The 11,600-nt window shown below is 38.9% G+C and overlaps 1 protein-coding gene across 2 annotated transcripts in view; it reads right to left on the bottom strand.

Annotated features, from left to right (window-relative positions):
- The window catches only part of LOC109916227 (activating transcription factor 7-interacting protein 1-like), a 104,838-nt gene that overhangs the window by 82,057 nt on the left and 11,181 nt on the right, over positions 1-11,600 (bottom strand). For both annotated transcript variants that reach the window (XM_048617310.1, XM_048617309.1), the window contains 2 exons: positions 4,304-5,415; positions 850-900 (listed from right to left, as the gene is read on the bottom strand). In XM_048617310.1, the coding sequence (XP_048473267.1) occupies positions 850-900; positions 4,304-5,415 (1,163 nt within the window). Of the gene's footprint in view, positions 1-849; positions 901-4,303; positions 5,416-11,600 lie in introns of those variants that run through there.

Below are 11,600 nucleotides of genomic sequence, written 5' to 3'. Positions count from 1 at the left end.
GCAGCAAGAGGAGAACAAAAAAGACGAAAAAGAGAGCTGTCAAGTAGAGGAGCTCTGGCTGCAGCGTCTTGCAATCACATTTTCTTTGTAAGGAATAACAGACATTTTTTGCCCAAGTTAATTGGATTCTGGAGTTAAGGATGTCTTTTTTGCTCCATAAGGTTAGGTTATGGATTGCGTAGGCTGCTTTGTTTCGAACAGTGCAAGAAAAAAAGTGTCCTTACAACTTGCTGGGAAACAATGCCATCAGACCCAGTCTGTTTTTTTAACTAGGTTTAAGCATTAATTTAAATGTTTATTACTGGAGGGAAACATCATGTGTCATTTCAGCATACAGAAATCATGGGTATTTTATGATTTTTACCACAAACCATCCTAGCCAGATCAACCTGTATGCATAGTTTTTATTTTGTAGACATTTAACAGATTATTTCCAAATTATCACCTTTTTGGTAAATCCTTTAGAGTGTTAAAGGAAACCGTTTTGGACTATTGCGTGTAAAATCACAGTTGAAGACCATAACCTCACCCACATGTCTAAATTCAGCAAATGATATCACAAACATGTAGGAGTGCAATTAATGATCACCAATTACAGCATTATTTAACAACATGGGTGAGGGGCAGGAGAGGTTATTTGAAAGAATCCTATTTATACCTCTTTGAAATGATCTACTGCTATAGAAGTCTGCAGCACATTCTATCGTACTAAAGATGGGGTGCAGTGAATAGCATTGGTATTTTTGTGGAAAGGAAAAAAGGATGGAAGAGAGTACAATTAAGATGTTAAAAATGCTATATTTGCATAATCAGTTTTGTGCAACATCTTCCTATGAAAAATGTACTTACTTGGTTCTTGCTTCTGTCTTGTATTAGCCGTTTTCTTTATGTGATCTGTATCTAGAAGGCACAATATACAAAAAGCTATTGAGTCATTGTATAGTTCATCAAGCTATTTACTTAGAAGTTTAAGAAATCCATCTGTTCCATTTAGCCAAGCCATCACCGTTAACTCACATTTAATGCCAATACCTTTGTCAGAGGCACATAGGAATACTCCTGTTTGAAATGCAAACTGTGTGAAATATAATGAACTTTCAAATGGGCAATAAGGAGCAGATCTAAATAAGGATTAGGAATCAGGGCAGGCTTGGTGGGCCAAAAGGGCCTACTCTGTGCTGTAATATTTTGTAAAGCCAAAGTCTCTGTGAATGGTCAGAAAACTGCTGGAATGAGTATTTGAAAGTATAAAAAAAAGTGATGACATTTGTTTTGCATTTGGTTGAAGAGCATGTAATTGAAAGTTACTTTTACCCTTACGGTTCCAAACTGTCACCAAAAGATCTTTTATAACATTTTCATAAACAATGTAAGTTTCATTTATTAGGTTTATAACAAATTGAATCTGCAAAATGAAAAAGCTGCAAGCTGCAGACATTGGCAGTCTGTATGAGCAAAACAAGCCAGAGTAAGTAATATCACAACTCATTGTTTCAGACTGATTCAACAGGGATCTGTTGTCTCATCTGAGATCATTACCTGAATAATCAGGGATATTCAGTAACTTATCTATTACAGACAACAAACAGATGGACACTGCATATGGGTGTCAACAAGCAATATGCTCCAAGGAAAGGGGCAGCCGGTCTGGTTGACACATCTACTGATAAATCCATCACATGCAAATGTCAACAACATTGCAGCTGCCACAATTCCTCGATACTGGGGCGGAAAAAAGAGAACAAAATGACTGAAATACACAGTCCCTGGTTTAAGAGTTGGAAGCAACAAATGCAGGTGGTCAGATCTTAAAATTAGAAGTTGTGTAAAGGTGCCAACGTGCAAAAAAAAAACTTGTCAACCAGACTGCCTGCAACAGCAGGAGACTAGTGCAGTTTACTACTTCATTTTTGATGACTGAAGTGGCCTTAACCAAGTGGAATTTACTTTATGCTTGCCTGCAGCTTATGACCTAAACCTAAAATGATTCGTGTCTGGCCTTGTTCCAACAAATATTTCTCCATATACGTTTGAAGTAGAGAATCATACATAGACAAGTATGTACAATAAAACTCTTGCTTTTCCACACTTAGGTAATAGTATTGTCACATGTGCTAGTGAACAGTCAAGCACAAGACACGCGGTCCATCTGCGTGACCAACACCTCTACATCTAAAATTAAGTGCAAACCTTAAGTCGTGTTACTCTTGAAACACAGCAGTTACTTATGACAGTTGTAGCCAGTTAGGATTCATAACAAAAACAGCTGCACGCTGGAAAATAAATAGCCAAAAATTTTGTTAGGCCTGCTGAGATTTTCCAGCACTGTTTTTAATTCTGACTTTCTCTCAGATTGAATGTAAATCATTGTCATCACATAATTTCTTATCTAAGGCCGATTTTTGTTAACTCTACCTGTACAGAGTTAATTGGGAGCTCGGAAATGCCCAACCTGTAGATTTACTTGGACCCAAGAGTTAGAGTACAGCCCATAACACAGCAGGGCTTAGAAATACTGCACTTGCCAGAGGCAGGTGCTGTTACTGTAAAATCATCTTTAAATGAAAAGTTTCCAGAACACAAACAAATTCAGAGATGAAAAGTCTTCTTCCTGCAAAAGGTTGGGAGGTGGGGGGCAGTGCTATGCCTTCAACAGGAGGATCAGTCTACTGTTGATACGGACCTAGATTGGTGCCTAGGCAGAACACATATGGCTGCTTTGGATGGCGTTGATAACTGTTTGCTAATGAGAACAACTTTCAGTTTTGTCCAATTTTCAGTGGAACAGCTGCTAAGTACAGTTATCGAGCAGTCTTGTAAGCCTCCTAGAGAAAGCTGCATGCATTATACATTCATACTAAATCACAACAGGCACCAAACTATACTCAGTCAAATTGCCTGCACCTATTGTCAGATTCTCACCATCTCCTCACTTTACAGAGCTTAAATATACTTCTACACTAAATGCCAGGAAACAAAACTCAACAGAAGCATTGATCTTGACTTCAGCCTTCCAGCAACTGAACTATTAGACTTCATCCAAAATTTAAAAGAGTAAGCTTTCCATTCTGAAGTTGTCTGTGCGTTTTAGGGTGGCAGGTATAGGTCTTAATGGGGGAACTGTCCTTTCCCACTCTGGAACTTAACATTTTTCACCACTCTTTTCTCTTTTCACACCCCCTCCCCCACACCAAGTGAATTGAGAAGGGATGTGGCTTCACAGCTTCAAAATTTCCCAGTCCTTCGCCTAAATGGTTACCCATTATCCTTTAATAGCAACAGTGATCATTAAACTGAGTTAAGGCTAATTCTGCTTTCACTTGTACTTTTCAGCAGGTAGTAGATAGCTATGTGGTGGCCAGTTAATCTTTCCCTCCTTAACCCAGATCCAAACCAAGCAGTATATTTCATTGCTGAAAGAGGGATTTGTACAGCAAATGACAATAGGAACAGATGAATACAAGACAAGGGCTGAGGATGGCAAAAATCAATTCACAGCAAAAAGCATATGTATAATAAGACTGACACCAACTCCACATCATCTTTATCTCTCTCAACAGTATTTGTAAATAAAACTATTAGTTGCACATACTTGCATTTATGCTTATTTTCAAAAGGTTACCAAACTTAGGCCATTTTTACACATGGGGGACATGGTGCAAATATGTCCTTTCCTTCTCGTAATGGAGGGTTTCAGTCCGTCACCAGGTCCCATTTTGTGTAATCTCCTTTCCCAAAATGCCTTCAAACTATAATCACCCCATGCTACCTTTGTGTTTTCTACATTAACAGCACAATTACAAATGCAATTTGCTATTATATAGATTGATCAATGTGTCACTTTTAGGTTTTCCTTTACTCACCATACCCATTGCTTAGGGCTATTACCTGTATATTAATAAAGTCAATAAAAATTGAAATGTTTTTGAAACTGATCAAAGAAAGACATTCGAATACTGTTCAAGGGTTAGGTTTCCCCATTTTTGCACCTGAAAAAGTCTTAACACATCAGCTACAGAGAAAAGCTGTTTATATTCTGTGTTGACAACACACAAACTCAAATAATACTCACGCTTTGCAATGTGATCCCCACAAATACATTCCAGCCATCCAATGTAGTCAAGTTATGGAGTCAAAGCCTGTCAGAACTTTTCAGAAACAGAACTTTTTAAAAAAAAATCATAGGCCATAACTGGTGAAAGCAGGCCTAGAAGATAAAAGGATATTCAACCCCTTTAAATTTACAGAATTATATCCAAACCGCATTCAGCTAAAGATATTTTAGTACAACAAGCAACTGTACCTGGATCATTATTTTTTGGTACCAGCTCTTCACTTTCTGTTTTATTCTCAACTATTGGCTCATCCTCATCTGATAAGACAAGAAATGCTTCCTCTGGCAAGTTGCCATTGCACTCCTCTTTTGTTGGGGAACTGCATGGAGATGTGTCCATCTGCTCTTCCTGCAAGTCTTTCAATGAGCTGTCCTTTGGTGACGGGGAATCCACTGCAGGAATAATTCCTTGATTACTGGATAATTCAGAGTCCTTCTCCGGGGCCAGTTTCTCCAAAATAGGGATTATTTCTTCAATTTCCAGTTGGTTGTTCTCAGCCAATTTGTTCTCACTTAGTTTGTCTTTCGTTGCAATCTCATTTTCAGTCTCTACACACTCGATCTTAGAGCTTTCACAATTATTTTTCTCTTGTACAGATTCTATGCTACTTGTTATTGCTTCTTCACTAATGTCCAATGAACTTTCATGGTCTTCTTTTTCTCTCACTGAGGAAGACGACAGCTGTAACTTAAGGCTAGTTTCATCTGGCATTTTCTGACACCTGCTGTCGCTAACAGAAGCTGGCTTTTCCTTCTCTGAAGGACAGTGGGAATCAGAACCCGATTTATCCGCAATTAAAGAATCCTGCTTCAACTCAACAGACTCTGATTCCACAATGTCATCTCTTTTGCTCTGAACATCCAAAATATGGGTTTCTGTACTCCCAGTAGAAATCTGTTCATCCTTAGCAAATAGGGGTGTTGAGTCCATTTTTTCTTGTGAGCTTGAACCCCCATCTTCATTAAAACATTTTTCAGCACAGTTTAGTTCATGTGTTTGGGCAATATTGAGTTCATCAATGGGGTGGCTCTGCAGTTCCTCTGGGCCCAGCCTCACATCATTAATACTATCAATGTCAGTATCATCCATGCAATTAGTATTTAGTGAGGATTTGTTGTCAGAATCTCCATTTTCATGTCTACCATTACACAGTTTAGTTTTGGTCTCTTCATTTGCTTTTAAAAGTTCCTCTCTGCTTTTATAGATAGCCTCTAGCTGTTGTCGGTCACTTGCGCGCATTGTTTTTCTAGCTTTGAAGACTTTTTTTGGAAACTCTTCACTGGTATCCATGTCAGAATTCCTAAAGACAAGAAAATTAAAAAAAAGAAAGAAAGAACTGAGAGATAATGTTCATTTAGTAGACTCAACAGGTCAGACAATTAAACCAATAAATGCACATCATTTAGTTACTTTTGGTAAGCTAATTAGAAATCCAAAGTGTGCTCAGACCTGCCCAATACAGTGATTTTCCAAAGCAGTACCCAAACATATGCAATACACTTAATACAATCCTATATTCAATTCTTGAGACAAAACGGTCTCTAAAGTCATATTTTAGAACTACCAATTTAAAAATCCATGTAATTTTGAACCAAGTATTGGTAGTTTTAATCTAGCTAGTAATCACTGCTAGAATTACATTCTGAAATGAATAAATGTTGCAGATTTTTAGGTTAGCTCAATACACATTTCTAATACACGAGGTAAACCAGAAAATTCAGGCCTGAAGCTGTTTTACGTATATTTAGATTCACCATTTGTTTCAGTATCAAACTCTAATATACAATGGTCTCATGTATAAAATCACACCAACACCACTGGAGCTTCTAATCATAGGAATAGAAAAAGTTGGAGTGGCAATGATACAGCAGGTAAATAAATTTTAATTCCCTTTTCTTGAAGTACAAATTTACTTGCTTGCTTTAAGGGGTGCAAACAGCTGCAGTTATTTACATTGCCATTTTTAATACAGTACAATTAGTTTTAAACTTGATAATCAGAATGCAGAACACCTGTGGGTGCTCCAAGGGACTGGTGGTGGCCATTCTTTGAGTACTGCACTTTGTGGTTATGATATTCCTACATGTTACTTAGGAAATTGTTGTAAACTTCATAGAGACTTGTTACATTGAGGGGTTTGCGAAACATCTTCAAAAGCCATCAAGACTTGGCAGTTCAGTGGCTCTGTGGTTAGCAGTGCTGCTTTACTGCGCCAGGGACCCGGGTCGATTCCAACCTTGACAACTGTCTGCATGGAGTTTGCACATTTGGTGTCTGTGTGAGTTTCCTACAGGTGCTCCAGTTTCTTCCCACAGTCCAAAAACGTGTAGGTTAGATGGAGTGGCCTGGCTAGATTGCTGAGAGTCCAGGGACGTGCAGGCTTGGTGAGAAATGCAGGGTTACAGGGACAGTGTAGGGGTTGGGTCTGGATGGGCTGCTCTTCAGAGTGTCACTGCAGACTTGATGAGCTGAATGGCCTGCTTCCACACTGTGGGGATTCTATGATTCTAAAACTTAGGCATTTCAAGTTTCCTCCACCACCTGTGAAACTATTGAAAATCTGTAATAAATCAAAAGCTTTCATGGTACAGTTTCTGGTGTTAGTCCATGGTCTGTCAAAATTTCACAAGCTACTGTGAACTCATGGTGACCAGATACTAGTCAAGCAACACAACTACTACCCAGGGCTACAATTTTTTCTGTTGAAGTAGTAAAATGTTTGTCAAGTGCTGGAATTAAAAGGTGATGCAAAATATCCTTTATGATACAATTTCAGATCTAGAGGTTGTCTCTAAGGTAAAGTTTGATTACTTTCATTTTAAAGTGATCTCCCAGAATGTGTGCAGAAATTCAAAAATATTATGAGGTCCGAGTGTAGAAGAATTTTTTTTTGTTTAAAAGTAAAATGTTCCCAACTTTTTAAATTATCTGAAAACCTGAAATGTTCATTATTCTTTACCCTCTTCGGCCACTCTTCCACCCAGTTCATGTGAAACTTTGAGCAGAGTTATCACGTTAATCCACACCTTTTTCGTTCTAACAATCAGACCAAACCTGTGAACCTTCATCTTTGTTACATCATTTGTTAGGTTATCCACCTAACAAAAACGGTGTTGCATTATTTCCATTGTCTCAATGTCCTTCTCAGATGAAGAAGCAAAAATTTCCAGTTGTCTGTGATCAAATTAAATTTGTTTTAAATAGATTCACCAGTAGAAATCAATGAGAACAGCATATAGGAAGCTCAATGCAGCTTTGCAATTTTTGACAGTTGATAATATTTGTTGCAGCACTACTGGTACCCTCCCAAAAAAGAAGAAAATAAAAACAAAAGACTAGTTATACCACTAGATTCTTGGGGCAGCAGCCAGGTGATTAGAGTACAGCTTCTAGTCCAAATAAAAGTTGACCTTCAAGAAGTCTGCATTGCCTATTTTAATCAGAACATTAAATAAAAGCAAGGAAACCAACTCAGTAGGACTGCCTGTTGTCAACTATCCCACCGTTCACTGTCCTTTTGATTCAGCAGTTCAAAACTGTCCCAATTCATATCTTACCCAATTCATTCTGTAACTATTGAGGTGTCACTTCAGATCATTAAAGATCGGCAAAAGAATAGGCTGTTTTTTTCACTATGACCCTCCTAGTGACAGAACAGATGCTGCAAAAGATATGGATTTTCACAAGTGGTTAGCATCAGTTTAATCTCATTGTTGTAGAGGAGTAGTTCCTGGATGGCTCAGTTTTATCCACTTAGCAACTGAGACTTAAATTATAGGACTGATTTTGAACCCATGGTTAAGAAAAAGGTATGCGTATTTGGCAAATTATCACATTCATATCCTCTGCCCAGTACTTCCCAACGCACATTTTCTTGCTGCCATAATTGCAGATGGCACACTTAACGTACATGTGGTCATGTCTGTAATCTCAGGTGATGTCCCAGGTAGCTGTTTGCAATGAAGATATCTGTCTAGATTTGATCGACACTTTCAGACATTTCACTGTCTGCCTCCCACTGTCTGCACAACTCCCAACGATTTGCTATCCTTCTCCTAATCCATTTCATCACTTGTGGCTTGTGAGGCAATGAGGGTAGGGCAAGACAGTGAAGTATTAAAATCAAGGTGGCAAAGGTGTCCTGCAGACTCAACAAAAGTGTATATAACAATGATGTCAGTGATGGAGATACTGAATTTCTGTACCAGCTTGGCGTTAGGATTTAAATTTGTATTTATACAACACCTTTAATCGAGATTGTTATTAAACAAGATTTAACATCAAGCCACAGGAAGATATTAGGGACGATGAAAGTACTTAGTTTTAAGAAGTATCGTAAAAGGAGGAATGGTGGAAATATATGGATGCTGAGGGGCCTGGTTCAGTGTGGTTATCCTGGAGGTTTGCAAGTTACCAGCAGTCTACACAAGACAGGGAGAAACTCACTGAAGGATTTGAAACAAACGTGAATTCAAAAATTGAGAAACTTAAAAATAGAGGCATTGCAGGCGGTTGTGAAGTAGTCAGCAAACACAGGGATAATGAACGAGCATGATTTGGTCCTAATCAGTTCGTTAAAAATAGCATGTAATTTATATACAGAGTTCCACAAACAGCAAGTGATTCAATAATTTCGATTCACTAATTTTGTGTTTTGATCAAATCCCCTCTGACCAGCAAAGTTCACTCAGATCTTCAAATAGTTCCATGGATACAAAGTGCGACAATACAGTAAGCCTTCAGTACTGCACTAGAATGCCATCCTGGAAAATGAATCTAGTGCCGTAATGGAGATCAAACCCACAATGTTTAATTAAGTTATGCTGACCCACTAGGGCGGTGCATGCATGGAACAAGTTGACAGAGATGGTAGTGGAAGTGGTTATATAATTACAACATTCATTCATGGGTACGTGAATAGGAAGGGCTTAGAGGGATATGAGCCAAATGCTAGCAAAAGGGACTAGATCAGTTTAGGATATCTGGTTGGCATGGACGAGTTGAACCAAAGAGTCCATTTCCATGCTGAAAATCTGTGACTAGGCTTGCTCAAATGGTGAAGTCTCAGATCAAGGGTATCTGACAATAATGGGAAAAAAAAAATTCCATGAAGTAGTTAACATCTTTAATAAAAGAATGGGCACAAAAGGTGCATATGTCCAATTAGTGGCTGCATGAGTAATATGGTAGCCATTGGTAGACAAATCCAGCGAGGAGGAGGAGGAGGAGGAGGAGGAGGAGGAGGAGGAGGAGGAGGAGGGAGTGACTACCCTGACATTAAGGCAACATTTGATCAAGTGGCATCAAGAAGCCCTGACAGCATGAAAAATCGAATTGGGAATCGGGAGGTAGATCAATCCATGGATTGGAGCCACAATTAGTACAAAGAAGGGTAGTTGGTGGCTTTTGGAGGCCGACCATTTTAGTCCCAGTACTCTGCTCAAGTTCCTTGGGCCTAGGCCCAATCATCGTCAGCTGTACGCCTGTTGACTGACAATTGAAATGTTCAGTTCCATTCACATATCAGGTAGTGAAGCAATCCATCCGTTAGAATGCGGACAACTTTCAACCTTGAGCTAAGAAGCAGTAGGTAGCATTTGTGCCAGACTATGACCATTTTCAACATGAGACAGCCATGTCCCCAATGACATTCAAATTGCACAGTGGTTTTAACACCCACCAAAACAAAGAATTTGTCACCATCCAGGAAAAAGCAGTCCAACACCCCACGTACTAACAAACATTCACTACCCTCAACACTGAAAGTGGTAGAAGTGCACACCCTATAAAAGATACACTGCAGCAACTAAGGCTTTTTTGACAGCACCTTCCAAACTCACAACCAATTATCTTGAAATAGGAAGACAGCAGATGCATAGGAGCACCAAAACTGCCAGTTTCCCTTCAAGATACAGACTACATTGGCTAAGAACCAAAATGCTGTTCCTTCGTTATAGAAGGATCAAAATCATGAAACACTCCTCACAGTAGTGCTTCAGGTGGCAGCACAACACCAATTTGAGGTTAGTCAGGAAAGGGAAACAAACGATGGCCTTGCCAGTGAAATCCATATTCCATGAAATAAAAGACACGCTTAAAAAGTTACATACAGACATGCAAAAAATCAGAGAAGTATACCATTTGGTCTTCAAGTCTGCCTTCCAAGAAGCAAGACCATGGCTGATCTGTTTACTTCGAATTCTATAATCCCGCCTACTCCCCCAATAACTCGTTTCGCACGTCTAACAAGAATCTCTCTCTGCCATAAGAGACAATGACGATGCTTTCACTTCTTTGAAGCAGAGTTGCAAAGTTGCAAAACACAAAAAATTTCATCTCAATTCTAAAAGGGCAACTTAGTTTTTAAAACTGTGCCCCATTCCAGTTTCAGATTCACCCACAAGAGTAAAACATCCTTTCCACATTCACACAGTTAAAACCATTTAGGATCTTTATCCAATCAAGTCACCCCCCATTCTTCTAAACCTCAGTGGAACGATCATGGTCTGTCCAACCCATCCTTAAAGCAACCCTCATTCCAAGTAACAAAATCAATCAAGTAAAGTAAAATAAGTAACTGCAGATGTTAGTAGCAGCTGTGGAGAGAAAGCAGAGTTAATGTTCTGGGTCCAGTGACCATTTTTCAGAATCCACAGATGTTGCCAGACCTGCTGAGTTCTACAAAGCAATTTGTTTTTGTTATCAATCTAGTAAACCTCCTCTGAACGGCCTCCGATGCATGTACATCCACTCTTAAACAAGGAAACAAAAACTGCATGCAGCTTTGAGATCTGGTCTCAAGCAGACTCTATAACTGAAGCATAAAATCAACACTTCTAATAGATCATCAGCCACCTCTTTTAAGACTTAGGATGAAGTCCACCTGGAATTGGAGCTTCTTCAGCTTGAGCCTCCATCAATTTCTCAGAGAAACTGCAATCACAAGGGAAAGATACTAAAGCTCCTCTCTCCCTTCCACTTCTTATTTTTCTTTTTTTATTTGTAAAAACCTTGCTGCTTTTACATTTAGTTCACTTCTTCTCATTTCAATTTCTTTTGCCTGATTAACGTTTCAGTTTTTCTCAGCTATTCTTTACATTCTTGCTCATCATCTGACCTGGACCTATCTTTGAGTATTTATATGCTTTTTCCTTAAGTCTGAGGCTTTTCCTTACTACTTTAGTTAATCATACAACACCAGGTTATATTTCAACAGGTTTACTTGAAATCACAAGCTTTCAGAGCATTGCCCCTTTGTCAAATGAACCTGCTGGACTATAACCTGGTGTCGCTGATTTCTGACTTTGTCCAACCCAGTCCAACACTGGCATCTTCACATCTTAGTTAATCATAGATGGCGAGTTCGCTTCTTTAGAATTTTTTTTTGAAGTAGCAACATACTTATTCTGAGCATTTTTAAACAGTTGCCTTAATTGTCTGGTCCTGCATCTCTATGATCTATTCCTTAGCCTAGCATGCTAGTTC

The sequence above is a fragment of the Rhincodon typus genome, chromosome 37, assembly GCF_021869965.1.
Source record: "Rhincodon typus isolate 14 chromosome 37, sRhiTyp1.1, whole genome shotgun sequence".
Taxonomy (NCBI): Eukaryota; Metazoa; Chordata; class Chondrichthyes; order Orectolobiformes; family Rhincodontidae; genus Rhincodon; species Rhincodon typus.
Note: the sequence above shows the minus strand (reverse complement) of the source record. Positions and strands in the feature narration are given on the sequence as shown.